Here is a 14,314-nt window from a genome sequence, read left to right as displayed (position 1 = left end):
TTTATAAAACCTGTTTTATAAAATCGATTTTATTAATTTCGATTTTACTCTGTAGTGTGGACGTGGCCTAACTTTCCCCCTAGAAAGTTAATTGACCTTGTGGGTAACAAAACAGACTTTTCTTCATTTATGCAAAGGCCTAGGGCTGCTAAAAGTTGTATGAGAAACCCTGTCGCCAACCTGACCTCCTGACGAGATCGGCCTTTCAGAAGCCAGTCGTCCAGATATGGGAATACCATATAGCCCTGGCATTTCATCTGAATGACTACCACAGTGAAAACCTCTGTAAATACTCTGGGCTCCATAGCCAGCCCAAAGGGGAGGATTCAAAACTGGAAGTGTTCCTGGCCTACCATAAAATGCAGGAACTTCCTGTGTGATGGGTGAATGTCCACATGGAAATGTGTGTTCTTCATATCAAAAGCTGTGAACCACATCCTTTCATGGAGGGGATTATAGATGCCACCATAATCATATAAAACTCTACCTTTTGAATAAAAATGTTGAGTTGCCAAAGGTCCAGGATGGGTGTCTGCCCTCCCTATTTTTTGGGGGATTGGGAAATAACAGGGAGAAGAACCCTCTCCCATAGTAATGACGCAGAAACATTCTATTGCCCCTTGGTTTAAAAAAGATTCTCCTTCCATTGAAGAATTACCTTGTGTAGGCCTTGCTGGAGCACTAGGCATGACTAAAAGCATGAACCAAAGGCTGTGAACCAGAGCAGGCCTGGCCTTGGCAAAAACAACACACAGATATTAGCTAAAGCCAAGTAAACACATTCCTGACCGGAAAGGTCAGTACAAAAACACATAGATCTCTCAAATAACTTTGTAAACTTTCCTAAAATATGGTACAAGAACACACCGACCCTTTGTAAGATAAGGATGGGATGACGGAATAATGGATAAAGATGTTTTGTTTGAACTAGCAGGTATAATGACAAGGGTGATAACTAATAGTGTCTGGAATGTAATATTTATTTGTATCAACATAAAAGGAGAAGTCGTAGGAGCAGCTTTGTTCTAGCCTAAGGGACAGGATCCTGGTGTTCTGACTAAGCTGGTAACGTTGTCATGGGCATACACATGTTAGTGTACCTGTAGAGCTTATGGGACGCTAATATCATGCTTTGTCAGCAATAATCCTGGCTGAACACCTTCGCCACTGAACCGAGCATGTGGTTTTTCTTGCGAATGACATTGAAGTCTGCTGAATTAAAATGGTGTCAGCTGCACTAGCAGACAGTGCAGCAGCACTCCAAGAATAGCAACACCAGCAGCAACAAGAATGCTGTAGCACTAATAACATGCCACAGCACTAACCCCGCCTCACGAGACTGGTCCCCAAAGGGGGACCAGCAAGTGGGTTTGTGAGGAAAGAAGGACAGAAACTCTTTGCAGTATCCCTGGTGGATAATCTTGTTCCAGTTGTGGGCAAAGAGTGTAAGATGGCCCAAAAAGGTGACAGGGGCAGGATGCCTGGCATCAGTGAGGCACGCAAGTCTCAACCAATATGTCTAAAGTGGCTCTTGCCTGGTGGCTGAGAGTGAGTAGAGGTTGTGGCAATAGAGGGGGCGAAGAAGTGAGGCCTCTGAATCTTTTAGCATATACACCGAGACTCAGCTGTGTGCTGATAATGAGGTGCATAAGGAGGGACCTCAGGCTATAGGATTGCTTTGGGTGTTTCCTCCTGGGGGTGGAGTATAAATCCCCAGAGAATGCAGAGTCAATCTCAAATCTTTTAGTGAGTGCAGGGATTCATCCATTTTCTCTTGGAAGAGATTCAACTAATCAAAAGGGAGGCCCTGGATGGTGTTTTGGACCTCCCTATGAAATCCTAACAATTGCAGCCAGGAATCCCTCCTCCTGAGTTAACTAGTGGCCAAACTTCTGGAAGCTGTGTCCATTGCATCGACTGAAGCCTGGAGGGCTACTTGGGCCACTAGCTTCCCCTCATCTAAAATAGGTACAAATTGAGCGCTATCTTCTGTGAGAAGCTTGTCTCTAAAGTTTGCAAGCCTGGAATAGGTATTAAAATTGTATTACGCTAGCAACGCTTGGAAGTTAGCGACATGAAATTGCAGGCCTCTGGAGGAGAAGACCTTCCTCCCCAAGAGGTCCAGTCTTTAGAGCCTTTATCTGCCATTTGACAGTATAGATGAGCCCTTTCAAACAGCCACCTGAACCAACAGCAAGCTAGGGGCAGAACGAGAGAATAAGAATTCAGCCCCTTTAAAATACTGTTTCTCAGCCCTTTTCAGTGTACGAGCCCAGGATGCTGGAACATGCCATACTACTCTAGCCAGTTATAGTATGGCCTCATTGATGGGCATGGCCAACTTACTCGGTCCTTGAAGCTGCAAGATGTCCAGGGGCTGGTGTTGAGGGTCCTGGACTTCTTCTAATGGGATCTGTAGGTCACTGGCAACTCTTTAACAGCTCTTGGTAGCAGCAGTGGTTATCCAGTGGAGAAGGCAAAGGAGTGACTGCCTCATCCAGGGAAGATGAAGACACACCCGTAGGAACTGTTGGTACTTGCGCATACGGTTCCTCGACCTCCTCCTTGTACACTGATAGAACTGGCTGGCAAGAGGGAAAGGAGTGGTATAATTCTTGAGAGTGGCACGGATGCCTGCCATAATGATCCCATGGACCCCAATAAGGCAAGAAAGAGGGACTGATCGGTTGTGGGTCACCCCAAGCAAATTGGTACCAGTGATCCTGAGAGGGAGGGGGAGGAGCAGGGGGTCATACCCAACAGAATGGCAAGCATAATCCTTCCTCGACTGTCTATCAGGGCTCAAATGGATCTGCAGAGATATTGTTGTGGACATCTCCTTTGATTTATCAGAGTCCAAGAACTGCTCCATCAGTAGCAGGGGTGCTGCTGTACCAAGCCACTCCTGCAAATGGTTGGATGTGAGACAGCTCCTGGGACAAAGATGTAGACTCCTCCTCTAGATTAAGAACATCCCTCAGGAGGTCCAGGCCAAAAAGAAGTGGAGTCTGTGAGTAAGGGAGGAATATCTCTTCCAGTGTTATACAAGTCTCTGTACACCCAGGTGTCCAGGGGGTTCCTGAAGTTAAGTCTGAAACATCTGGTGCAGCTGTTGTGACTAGACTGTCTTGAGCTAGACAAGGCGGTACTGACAATGGGTCCAGACCAGCAACTGTAGACTAAACTGGAGAATGTCTGTCTATCTTTTTGTTTCGGTACTGAGGTGACCAAAGGAACTGATGGATCTTGCTTTTTACGTGTCTTGCACTCCGATCTTGGGATCTTCATGAGAGCGGATTCCTTAGGTTCTGTATGGGATGTCTTACCCAATCTAGAAAGGCTCATGGAGGAAGTACATTTCTTATGGACAGTCCTCAATGGGTATGTCCTTAGGTCCATGAGAGAGCCCTCTATGCTCATGCAAAGCCCTGAAAGAAGAATCTTTGGTCTTCGATGGTGAGGGCGCCACTCCAAGGCATGCGCTGGTCAGTTGAGGCAGATGTACCATCAGAGGAGTAAAGTTCTGAAACAGCCTTCCAAGGGGAGCAGTGCAGGCAAAAAAAAACTAACTATCGTTAACATTGAGCTTGATAAATTTATGGAGGGAATGGTATGATGGAACTGCCTACAACAGCATGTAGCTGATTCGTGACTGCTAGAAGCAAATATCCACAATGGCTGGTGATGGGACATTAAATTGGGAGGGCTCTGAGTTACTACAGAGAATTCTTTCACAAGCTCTAATAAAAATATAACATTAGGGATCTATTATCGATCACCTGACTATGACAGTAATAGTGATGATGAAATGCTAAGGGAAATTAGAGAGGCTATCAAAATTAAGAACCCAATAATAGTGGGGGATGTCAATTATCCCCATATTGACTGGGAACATTTCACTTCAGGACGAAATGCAGAGATGAAATTTCTCGATTATTTAAATGACTGCTTTATGGAGCAGCTGGTACGGGAACCCACAAGGGGAGAGGCAACTCTAGATTTAATCCTGAGTGGAGCGCAGGAGCTGGTCCAAGAGGTAACTATAGCAGGACCGCTTGGAAATAGTGACCATAATACAATAACATTCAACATCTCTGTGGTGGGAAGACCACCGCAACAGCCCAACACTGTGGCATTTAATTTCAAAAGAGGGAACTATACAAAAATGAGGGGGCTAGTTAAACAAAATTTAAAAGGTACAGTGACTAAAGTGAAATCCCTGTAAGTTGCATGGGCCCTCTTTAAAGACACCATAATAGAGGCCCAACTTCAATGTATACCCCAAATTAAGAAACACGGTAAAAGAACTAAAAAAGAGCCACCGTGGCTTAACAACCATTTAAAAGAAGCAGTGAGAGATAAAAAGACTTCCTTTAAAAAGTGGAAGTCAAATCCTAGTGAGGCAAATAGAAAGGAGCACAAACACTGTCAGCTTAAGTGCAAGAATGTAATGAGAAAAGCCAAAGAGGAGTTTGAAGAACGGCTAGCCAAAAACTCCAAAGGTAATAACAAAATGTTTTTTAAGTATATCAGAAGCAGGAAGCCTGCTAAACAACCAGTGGGGCCCCTTGAAGATCAAAATACAAAAGGTGCGCTTAAAGACAATAAAGTCATTGTGGAGAAACTAAATGGATTCTTTGCTTCAGTCTTCACGGCTGAGGATGTTAGGGAGATTCCCAAACCTGAACTGGCTTTTGTAGGTGACAAATCTGAGGAACTGTCACAAATTGAAGTGTCACTAGAGGAGGTTTTGGAATTAATTGATAAACTCAACATTAACAAGTCATCGGGACCAGATGGCATTCACCCAAGAGTTCTGAAAGAACTCAAATATGAAGTTGCGGAACTATTAACTAAGGTTTGTAACCTGTCCTTTAAATCGGCTTTGGTACGCAATGACTGGAAGTTAGCTAATGTAACATCAATATTTAAAAAGAGCTCTAGAGGTGATCCCGGCAATTACGGACCGGTAAGTCTAACATCGGTACTGGGCAAATTAGTCGAAACAATAGTTAAGAATAAAATTGTCAGACACATAGAAAAACAAACTGTTGAGCAATAGTCAACATGGTTTCTGTAAAGGGAAATCGCGTCTTACTAATCTATTAGAGTTCTCTGAAAGGGTCAACACACATGTGGACAAGGGGGATCCAGTGGACATAGTGTACTTAGATTTCCAGAAAGCCTTTGACAAGGTCCCTCATCAAAGGCTCTTACGTAAATTAAGCTGTCATGGGATAAAAGGGAAGGGCCTTTCATGGATTGAGAACTGGCTAAAAGACAGGGAACAAAGGGTAGGAATTAATGGTAAATTCTCAGAATGGAGAGGGGTAACTAGTGGTGTTCCCCAAAGGTCAGTCCTAGGACCAATCCTATTCAATTTATTCATAAATGATCTGGAGAAAAGGGTAAACAGTGAGGTGGCAAAGTTTGCAGATGATACTAAACTACTCAAGATAGTTAAGACCAAAGCAGATTGTGAAGAACTTCAAAAAGATCTCACAAAACTAAGTGACTGGGCAACAAAATGGCAAATTAAATTTAACGTGGATAAATGTAAAGTGATGCACATTGGAAAAAATAACCCCAACTATACATACAATTTGATGGGGACTAATTTAGCTACAGCGAGTCAGAAAAAAGATCTTGGCGTCATCGTGGATAGTTCTCTGAAGATGTCCACGCAGTGTGCAGAGGCAGTCAAAAAAGCAAACAACATGTTAGGAATCATTAAAAAGGGGATAGAGAATAAGACTGAGAATATATTATTGCCCTTATATAAATCCATGGTATGCCCACATCTCAAATACTGTGTACAGATGTGGTCCCCTCACCTCAAAAAAGGTATTCTAGCACTAGAAAATGTTCAGAGAAGGGCAACTAAAATGATTAGGAGTTTGGAGAGGGTCCCATATGAGGAAAGATTAAAGAGGCTAGGCCTCTTCAGCTTGGAAAAGAGGAGACTAAGGGCGGATATAATAGAGGTATATAAAATCATGAGTGATGTGGAGAAAGTGGATAAGGAAAAGTTATTGACTTATTCCCATAATACAAGAACTAGGGGTCACCAAATGAAATTAATAGGCAGCAGGTTTAAAACAAATAAAAGGAAGTTCTTCACACAGAGCACAGTCAACTTGTGGAACTCCTTACTTGAGGAGGTTGTGAAGGCTCGGACTATAACAGTGTTTAAAAGGGAACTGGATAAATTCATGGTGGTGAAGTCCATAAATGGCTATTAGCCAGGAAGAGTAAAGAATGGTGTCCCTAGCCTCTGTTCGTCAGAGGATATTGATGGATGGCAGGAGAGAGAGATCACTTGATCATTGCCTGTTAGCTTCACTCCCTCTGGGGCACCTGGCATTGGCCACTGTCGGTAGATAGATACTGGGCTAGATGGACCTTTGGTCTGACCCAGTACGGCCGTTCTTATGTTCTTATGTTTGTCTGTTGGGTCTTGCCAAAATGCTCAGGGTCCAAATGACCATCATATTTGGGGTCAGGAAGGAATTTCTGCCCCCAGGTCAGATTGGCAGAGACCCGGGGGGGAGGGGTGTCACCTTCCTCTGCAACACGGGGGAATGGGTCACTTTCATGTTTAAACTAGAGTAAATGGTGGAGTGTCTGTAATTTGAAGTCTTTAAATCATAAAATGAGGATTTCAGTAACTCAGCCAAAAGTTATGGTTCTATTACAGGAGTGGGTGGGTGAAGTTCTGTGGCCTGCAATATGCACAAGATCAGACTAGATGATCATGATAGTATTTTCTGGCTTTGAAATGTATGTCTTTGAGAATGAGAAGTGATCAGACAGCAGAGTAGAGTGCAGGACGTCATTGTTGAGAGCAGGCACAGTAAAATGAGATGGGCTGGGCATATAGCAAGGCTCACTGACAATCAATGAACTGCAGCTGTCACTGAGTGGTACCCATAGGAACTGAAACGACCACTCAGCCAACCTCCAAAGAGATGGGAAGATTTTATCATGAAAAGGCATGGTCGCACATGGAGAAGGAAGGCCAGGATATGAGAAGAATGGAAAACGTGTTGTGATTGCTGCAATCTATACAAGGGCCGCAGGACCGATGGATCAAGGTAATTTCAAAATACCTGTCACCAAGTATGTCTGTAATAGTATAGACAACAAAAAAGATTCCTCCAGGAGCAGAGAGTTAAAGAAACTCTGACAACCCAGTTCCTGTTTCTCCATTATGCTTTTGTCACGCACCTCAGTTTAAAGATGTGTCACACACTGGGCACATCTTGGGGGAAATGCTGCTCCTCCAGTCTTTAGTCAATTCTTTAGGTTTTTGTGTCCTCTCCCCCATAGGGATACCATATTTCAAAGTTCCTAAATAGAGGATACTGCCGGGGAGAAATAAGAGGGGGAACTGCAAAGTGAGTCAAGTTGGACGTGTTGGAGGGGATATTTGGGGGCTGCTGGATATATGTATGTATGTATGTATGTATGTATGTATGCATGTGTGTGTCTGTGTGTACTGGGAGGGGGCATTTGGAGGGTTCTGGAGGGATGTGTGTGTACTGGGAAAGGGTATTTGAAGGGCGCTGGAAGGGGTTGCGTGGGACCCCTCCGACCCAGACACCTGCACACCAGCCCCGAGAGCCTAGCCAAGGGGCCATACACCCACACCCCTCCCCTCAGAGCCCAGCCACAGGCTCCAATCCATCCAGCTTTGTTACTGTCGTGCAGAGACAACCCATACTTGGTGATAGTGAGGGGGTACAATTAAAAGATTCAGCCGCCCCCGGAACAACTCAAGTTATGTGTCTCTCCCCTCTCCCCTATTACCCTCAGTCTCACCTCTCAGAAAGCAGCAGCCCCTCCATGGAGCTCCCCATGGGGTGTAGCTCGCTGGCTCTGGCAGCTGTCACACAGGGAGGGGACCTGGCTGCACCATGTGGACAAGCAAGGCTGGAAAACCTGGGAACCGCAGCCTGCCCAAATCTCCCATGCAGGCACACTGCGAGATGGGGAATTGGGCTCTGCAAAGTTCAGTGGACCTCGGGGCAGCCAGCAGCTCTGCAGTGCCAATTATATGGGGAAAAAATGAAATTCTGTGCACAACATTAATTCTGTGCAAATTCTGCATTGCACAGTGGTGCAGAATCCCCCCAGGAATAGGATCTGAGCCTGGAGCCGGTCTCCTATTTTCATTTTCCTTAGAAATTTAGAAAAAAGATTTTAGAAATTTCAGAACTGGAGATTTTAACTGATAAGATTTCTAGTAGAAGGAGGGCCTGGAGCCTATTCTGTCTCTCCCTTCTAGTTCATAGTGTGAAAGACCAAGAGATAGTACAAGGAGTAGAAAAGTGCCCTTTTCCTAAGCATTTTAGGCATGCAGCATGGGTGCATGGAAAACAGCATGGATGCCAGGAAAACTGTGTGATAAGATGCACATCTTTTAAATCTATATTTTTTGATCTTTGGATCCACCATAGCTAAGTAACAGTAATACTACCATAAAACTATTTACAAATGTCTGAACTATTTAAAAAGTAAGGCACCTATCTTACAAAGGATCTTGAATCCAAAGAACGCTCACATCTAGTCATGTGGCTGGAAGGAACTGAGGCAGCAACCACAGCCACACCACCTTTTACAGCCCTGTTCTCAGAATGAGCTCAAACAGTGAGGGAAGGGGCAAGGAGGAGTGCTCTTCCAGGCATTACTAGTAGAAGGCTTCACCAGTCAAAGGCATTAGTCAGCACACATCCAATATGCAAAGGACACTCAAAGAAGAGCACACAGATTTAAAAATTGCAAATGTAATCTTAGTAAAATAGTTTGTTTCACCAGGACAGGCTTCTAATTGTTAGAGAGATACCAAGTAAAATCATGGCCAGTGTTTTGCACACCCCATCCCCACACCTTTTTAAGTGCCAATAAGATTAAATGAGCAAATGTCCTAATATTTGAAAAATTCAAGCCAAAATGTTCACACCTATAAGCTTTCATTATATTTAAATAGGCAAACAAGCATTATTTGTTGATTAATAATGCATTTATACATTACCTTTCTTTTTAGTGGCTTGTTTAATCTTTAAGCAAACAAAGCACTCTTTCCTTTCTGAAAGTCCCAAGAGATGAAGAAGTTCTTGCACCTCCCTGGCATTGTTGGGGCATACGACACAGAAGGCATCTCCAGGTTGGTAGCAAAACGATGTTTTCTGTTATAAAATAAATATTTTTTTTCCTATAAAGCTGTGTAATAAACCATGGCCCATATTCTCCACACTCATAAAACAAAATCTGGCTGTTTAACACTACACTATCATTTTATATTTTTATTATATTTGGCCCTGGTACATCAGAAATCTAAGCATGTAATCTTTTATTTTTCAATGTAAGCTTTCTACGTAGGAAACCTATTCTCTTACTGGTCAAAGAATTTTTCAATTATATAATAAGCCCAGTTAAACAGTTTATGCAGAAACAAAATGTGTTTACAAGGAGATTTGTATATACAAGAGGCCCCAATTCACCATTAGCTGTGTATATTGTTTTTCTATTTCTGCAGATCTAAATCAATATTGAATCTTCATGGTGAACAATTTACATAAATTTGTTACCATTAACAAAAAATTAGCAGGTTAAAAATACGTCGGTGAATGGTGATTATAATGATATACAATTATTTCCTTTTCCTGAGAAAATTAGCACAAGAGAGAAATTCAAAGAAAATTAAACAAAACTAGATCTCTGAATAAATAAGAGGTTGTAGTCTCTTTATTTGGATGAGATGCATGATGTTAACTGATGACTTAATACTAAGCGAAGGTGCATGATGTTAACTAATGCTTAAGTCTTGAGTGGAGCACAGTATCTGATTCAAGAGGTGAATATAGCTGAACCAACTGCTAACAGCAACAATAGTATAATTAAATTTAATATCCTTGTGGGGCTCAAAGAAGCCCACCATAGTAGCTTTTAACTTCAGAAAGGGGGACTACACAAAACCAAGGAAGCTAGTTAAAAGGTACAGACACAAAAAGTGAAATGCCTGCAAGCTGCATAGAAACCTTTTTAAAACACTATAATAGAGGCTCAAATTAAATATATACTTGACATAACCTTATTCCCAGATTTGGACCTTAGAGTCCAAAATATGGGGGTTAGCATGAAAGCCTCCAAGCTTAGTTACCAGCTTGGACCTGGTACTTGCTGCCACCACCCAAAAAATTAGAGTGTTTTGGGGCACTCTGGTCCCCCTGAAAAACCTTCCCTGGGGACCCCAAGACTCAAATTCCTTGAGTTTCACAACAAAGGGAAATAATCCTGTTTCCCTTCCCCCCTCCAGGTGCTCCTGGAGAGATACACAGACACAAGCTCTGTGAAACTACACAGAGTGATTCCCCCTCTCCGTTCCCAATCCTGGAACAAAAGCCCTTTCCTCTTCACCCAGAGGAAATGCAAAATCAGGCTAGCAATCCAACACACAGCTCTCCCCTTGATTTCTTCCTCCCACCAATTCCCTGGTGAGTACAGACTCAATTTCCCTGAAGTAAAGAAAAACTCCAACAGGTCTTAAAAGAAAGCTTTATATAAAAAAGAAAGAAAAAATACAAATGTTCTCTCTGTATTAAGATGATACAACACAGGGTCAATTGCTTAAAAGAATATTGAATAAACAGCCTTATTCAAAAAGAATACAAATCAAAGCACTTCAGCACTTATATTCATGTAAATACCAAAGAAAAGAAACCATATAACTTACTATCTGATCTCTTTGTCCTTACACTTCGAAACAGAAGACTAGAAAGTAGAAAGTACTTCTCCAAAGCTCAGAGACAGCAGGAAGACAGACAAAAGACTCAGAGACACACTTCCCTCCACCCAAGGTTGAAAAAATCCGGTTTCCTGATTGGTTCTCTGGTCAGGTGTTTCAGGTGAAAGAGACATTAACCCTTAGCTATCTGTTTATGACACGCCCCCCAAATTGCAGACAGTGGGGAAGCTCACTGGCGGCAATTTCCTTCTAGAACTTGAAAATAAACAGATTAATACAACACATGCACCTTTACATATACTACTAAGTATATAACTAACAGACTTTTACATTTTAAGAACACTTTTTAACTACTGGATTCTGGGAAACTCTCACGGGAGAGTGCATCAGCAACTTTGTTAGAAGCTCCTGTGATGTGTTGAATTTCAAAATCAAAATCTTGGAGAGCTAAACTCCACCGAAGAAGTTTCTTGTTGTTCCCCTTGGCAGTATGAAGCCACTTTAGTGCAGCATGGTCAGTTTGTAGTTGGAACCGCCGTCCCCAAACATATGGGCGTAGCTTTTCCAGGGCGTACACAATGGCATAGCATTCCTTTTCACTGACTGACCAGTGACTTTCCCTGTCAGACAGTTTCTTGCTGAGAAACACGACAGGATGGAAGTTGTGATCTGTTGCTTCCTGCATGAGTACTGCTCCTATACCACGCTCAGATGCATCCGTGGTTACTAGGAATGGCTTGTCAAAGTCCGGGGCCCTGAGCACAGGGTCCGACATGAGCGTTGCCTTAAGCTGGGTAAAGGCTTTTTGACACTCATCAGTCCACTTAACGGCATTTGGCTGGGTCTTTTTGGTCAGGTCGGTCAATGGGGCAGCGATTTGGCTGTAGTGTGGTACAAATCGCCTGTAGTATCCGGCCAAGCCTAAGAAGGATTGGACTTGCTTTTTGGACCGTGGGACAGGCCACTTTTGGATAGCATCCACTTTGGCCTGTAGGGGGTTTATGGTTCCTCGACCCACCTGGTGCCCCAGGTAAGTCACTCTGTTTTGGCCTATTTGACACTTTTTGGCCTTAACAGTTAGTCCTGCCTGCCTGATGCGCTCAAAGACCTTTTCCAGGTGTAGTAGGTGTTCGGGCCAGGAGTCTGAAAAAATGGCCACATCATCGAGGTAGGCAACTGCAAATTCTCCCAGTCCAGCTAGTAGACCGTCTACCAGCCTCTGGAAGGTGGCGGGTGCATTTCGAAGGCCGAAAGGAAGGACATTGAATTCATACACCCCCGCATGGGTGACGAATGCTGACCTCTCCTTGGCGGGTTCATTTAGCGGTACTTGCCAGTACCCCTTGGTTAAGTCTATTGTAGAGATGAACTGGGCACGTCCCAACTTTTCCAATAGCTCATCAGTGCGTGGCATTGGATAGTTGTCCGGACGAGTTACCGCATTTAGCTTACGGTAGTCCACACAAAAGCGTATTTCCCCATCTGGTTTGGGTACCAGAACCACTGGAGATGCCCATGCACTGGTAGATGAGCGGATTATACCCATCTGTAGCATGTTCTGGATCTCCCGTTCTATAGCAGCTTGGGCATGAGGAGACACCCGGTAGGGTGGGGTTCTGATTGGGTGAGCATTACCTGTATCAATGGAGTGGTATGCCCGTTCAGTCCGTCCTGGGGTGGCTGAGAACAATGGGGCGAAGCTAGTGCACAGCTCCTTGATTTGTTGCCGCTGCAGACGTTCCAGGGTGGTTGAGAGGTTCACCTTTTTTCCCGTCGTAGTAGACACCGTCAGGCCACTCAGCATCATCTCCCTGGACTGTAAACTGACAAACCTGTAAGTCTCTGGAATAGAAAGGCTTGAGAGAATTAACATGGTACACTTTAGGCTTTAGTGAGGAATTGGGAAATGCTATGAGGTAGTTCACAGCTCCCAGGCGCTCTTGGACCGTGAATGGCCCTTCCCATGATGCTTCCATCTTATGGGCCTGTTGCGCCTTCAAGACCATAACCTGGTCTCCTACCTTGAAGGAACGTTCTCTGGCATGTCTGTCATACCAGGCCTTTTGCTCTTCTTGAGCATCCTTTAGGTTCTCTCTAGCAAGGGCTAAAGAGTGTCGGAGGGTGCTTTGTAGGTTGCTTACAAAGTCCAGAATGTTAGTTCCTGGAGAAGGCGTAAACCCCTCCCATTGCTGCTTCACCAACTGTAATGGCCCCTTAACCTCGTGACCATACACAAGTTCAAATGGTGAAAACCCTAAACTGGGATGTGGTACAGCCCTGTAGGCAAACAGCAACTGCTGCAACACTAGGTCCCAATTATTGGAGAATTCGTTGATGAATTTTCTTATCATGGCCCCCAAAGTTCCATTGAACCTTTCCACCAGGCCATTGGTTTGATGGTGGTACGGGGTGGCAACCAAGTGATTCACCCCATGAGTTTCCCACAGTTTTTCCATGGTCCCTGCCAGGAAATTAGACCCTGAATCTGTAAGGATGTCAGAGGGCCAACCTACCCTGGCAAAGATGTCTGTTAGGGCCAGGCACACAGTGTTAGCCCTGGTGTTGCCTAGAGCTACTGCTTCCGGCCATCGGGTAGCAAAGTCCACTAAAGTCAGTACGTACTGCTTTCCTCTGGGCGACTTTTTTGGGAAAGGGCCCAGAATATCCACAGCTACTCGCTGAAATGGGACCTCAATTATGGGGAGTGGCTGGAGAGGGGCCTTGACCTGGTCTTGAGGCTTACCTACTCTTTGGCATACCTCACAAGACCGGACATACTTGGCAACATCCTTGCCCATCCCCTCCCAGTGGAAGGACTTCCCCAACCGGTCCTTGGTTCTGTTCACCCCAGCATGGCCACTGGGATGATCATGGGCTAAGCTTAAGAGCTTCTCCCGGTACTTAGTTGGAACCACCAACTGTTTTTGCGGCTGCCATTCTTCCCGGTGTCCCCCAGAAAGAATTTCCTTGTATAAAAGTCCTTGGTCTATAACAAACCGGGATCGATTTGAAGAGCTGAGAGGCGGTGGGGTGCTCCGTGCCGCCGCCCACGCTTTCTGAAGGCTGTCATCTGCTTCCTGCTCAGCCTGGAACTGTTCCCTTGAGGCTGGGGTCACCAGTTTTTCCTCAGACTGTGGACTTGGGCTTGGTCCCTCTGGAAGCGATGTAGGTGATGGGGTTGTTTCCGTTGCTGGTGAACCGCTCTCCGCTGGTGCACCTGAGGGTATTTCAGGCTCTGGCTGAGCCTTTTGGGTATGGCTGTCTTTTGCTTCTGCCAGTTCTGGCTTGCTGGCGCCCTCTGGCGTTGAGTTTGAAGATGTGGTTGCACTTGCTGGTGCTGGTTGCTGTTCCAGTTCCGGGCCTGGGACTGGAGATGCTGTGGCTGTTTCAGTGGTAGGCATGGAATCCGGGTCCACTACCTCTGTCTGGGTCTCTGGTAACACAGACGGGGCCTCTGTGGACGGCTCAGGAACAGGAATGGGTCTGGAAGCTTGCCTGGTTTGGCTACGGGTAACCATTCCCACTCTCTTGGCCCGCCTCACCTGGTTGGCCAAGTCTTCCCCCAGT

The 14,314-nt window shown here is 44.7% G+C and overlaps 1 protein-coding gene across 5 annotated transcripts in view; it reads right to left on the bottom strand.

Annotated features, from left to right (window-relative positions):
- Positions 1-14,314, bottom strand: part of MTRR (5-methyltetrahydrofolate-homocysteine methyltransferase reductase) — a 146,397-nt gene that overhangs the window by 90,393 nt on the left and 41,690 nt on the right. For all 5 annotated transcript variants that reach the window (XM_030551684.1, XM_030551686.1, XM_030551683.1 and 2 more), the window contains one exon: positions 9,035-9,188. In XM_030551684.1, coding sequence (XP_030407544.1) covers positions 9,035-9,188 — 154 coding nt within the window. The remainder of the gene's footprint in view (positions 1-9,034; positions 9,189-14,314) is intronic.

Source organism: Gopherus evgoodei, chromosome 2, assembly GCF_007399415.2.
Source record: "Gopherus evgoodei ecotype Sinaloan lineage chromosome 2, rGopEvg1_v1.p, whole genome shotgun sequence".
NCBI lineage: Eukaryota > Metazoa > Chordata > Testudines > Testudinidae > Gopherus > Gopherus evgoodei.
Note: the sequence above shows the minus strand (reverse complement) of the source record. Positions and strands in the feature narration are given on the sequence as shown.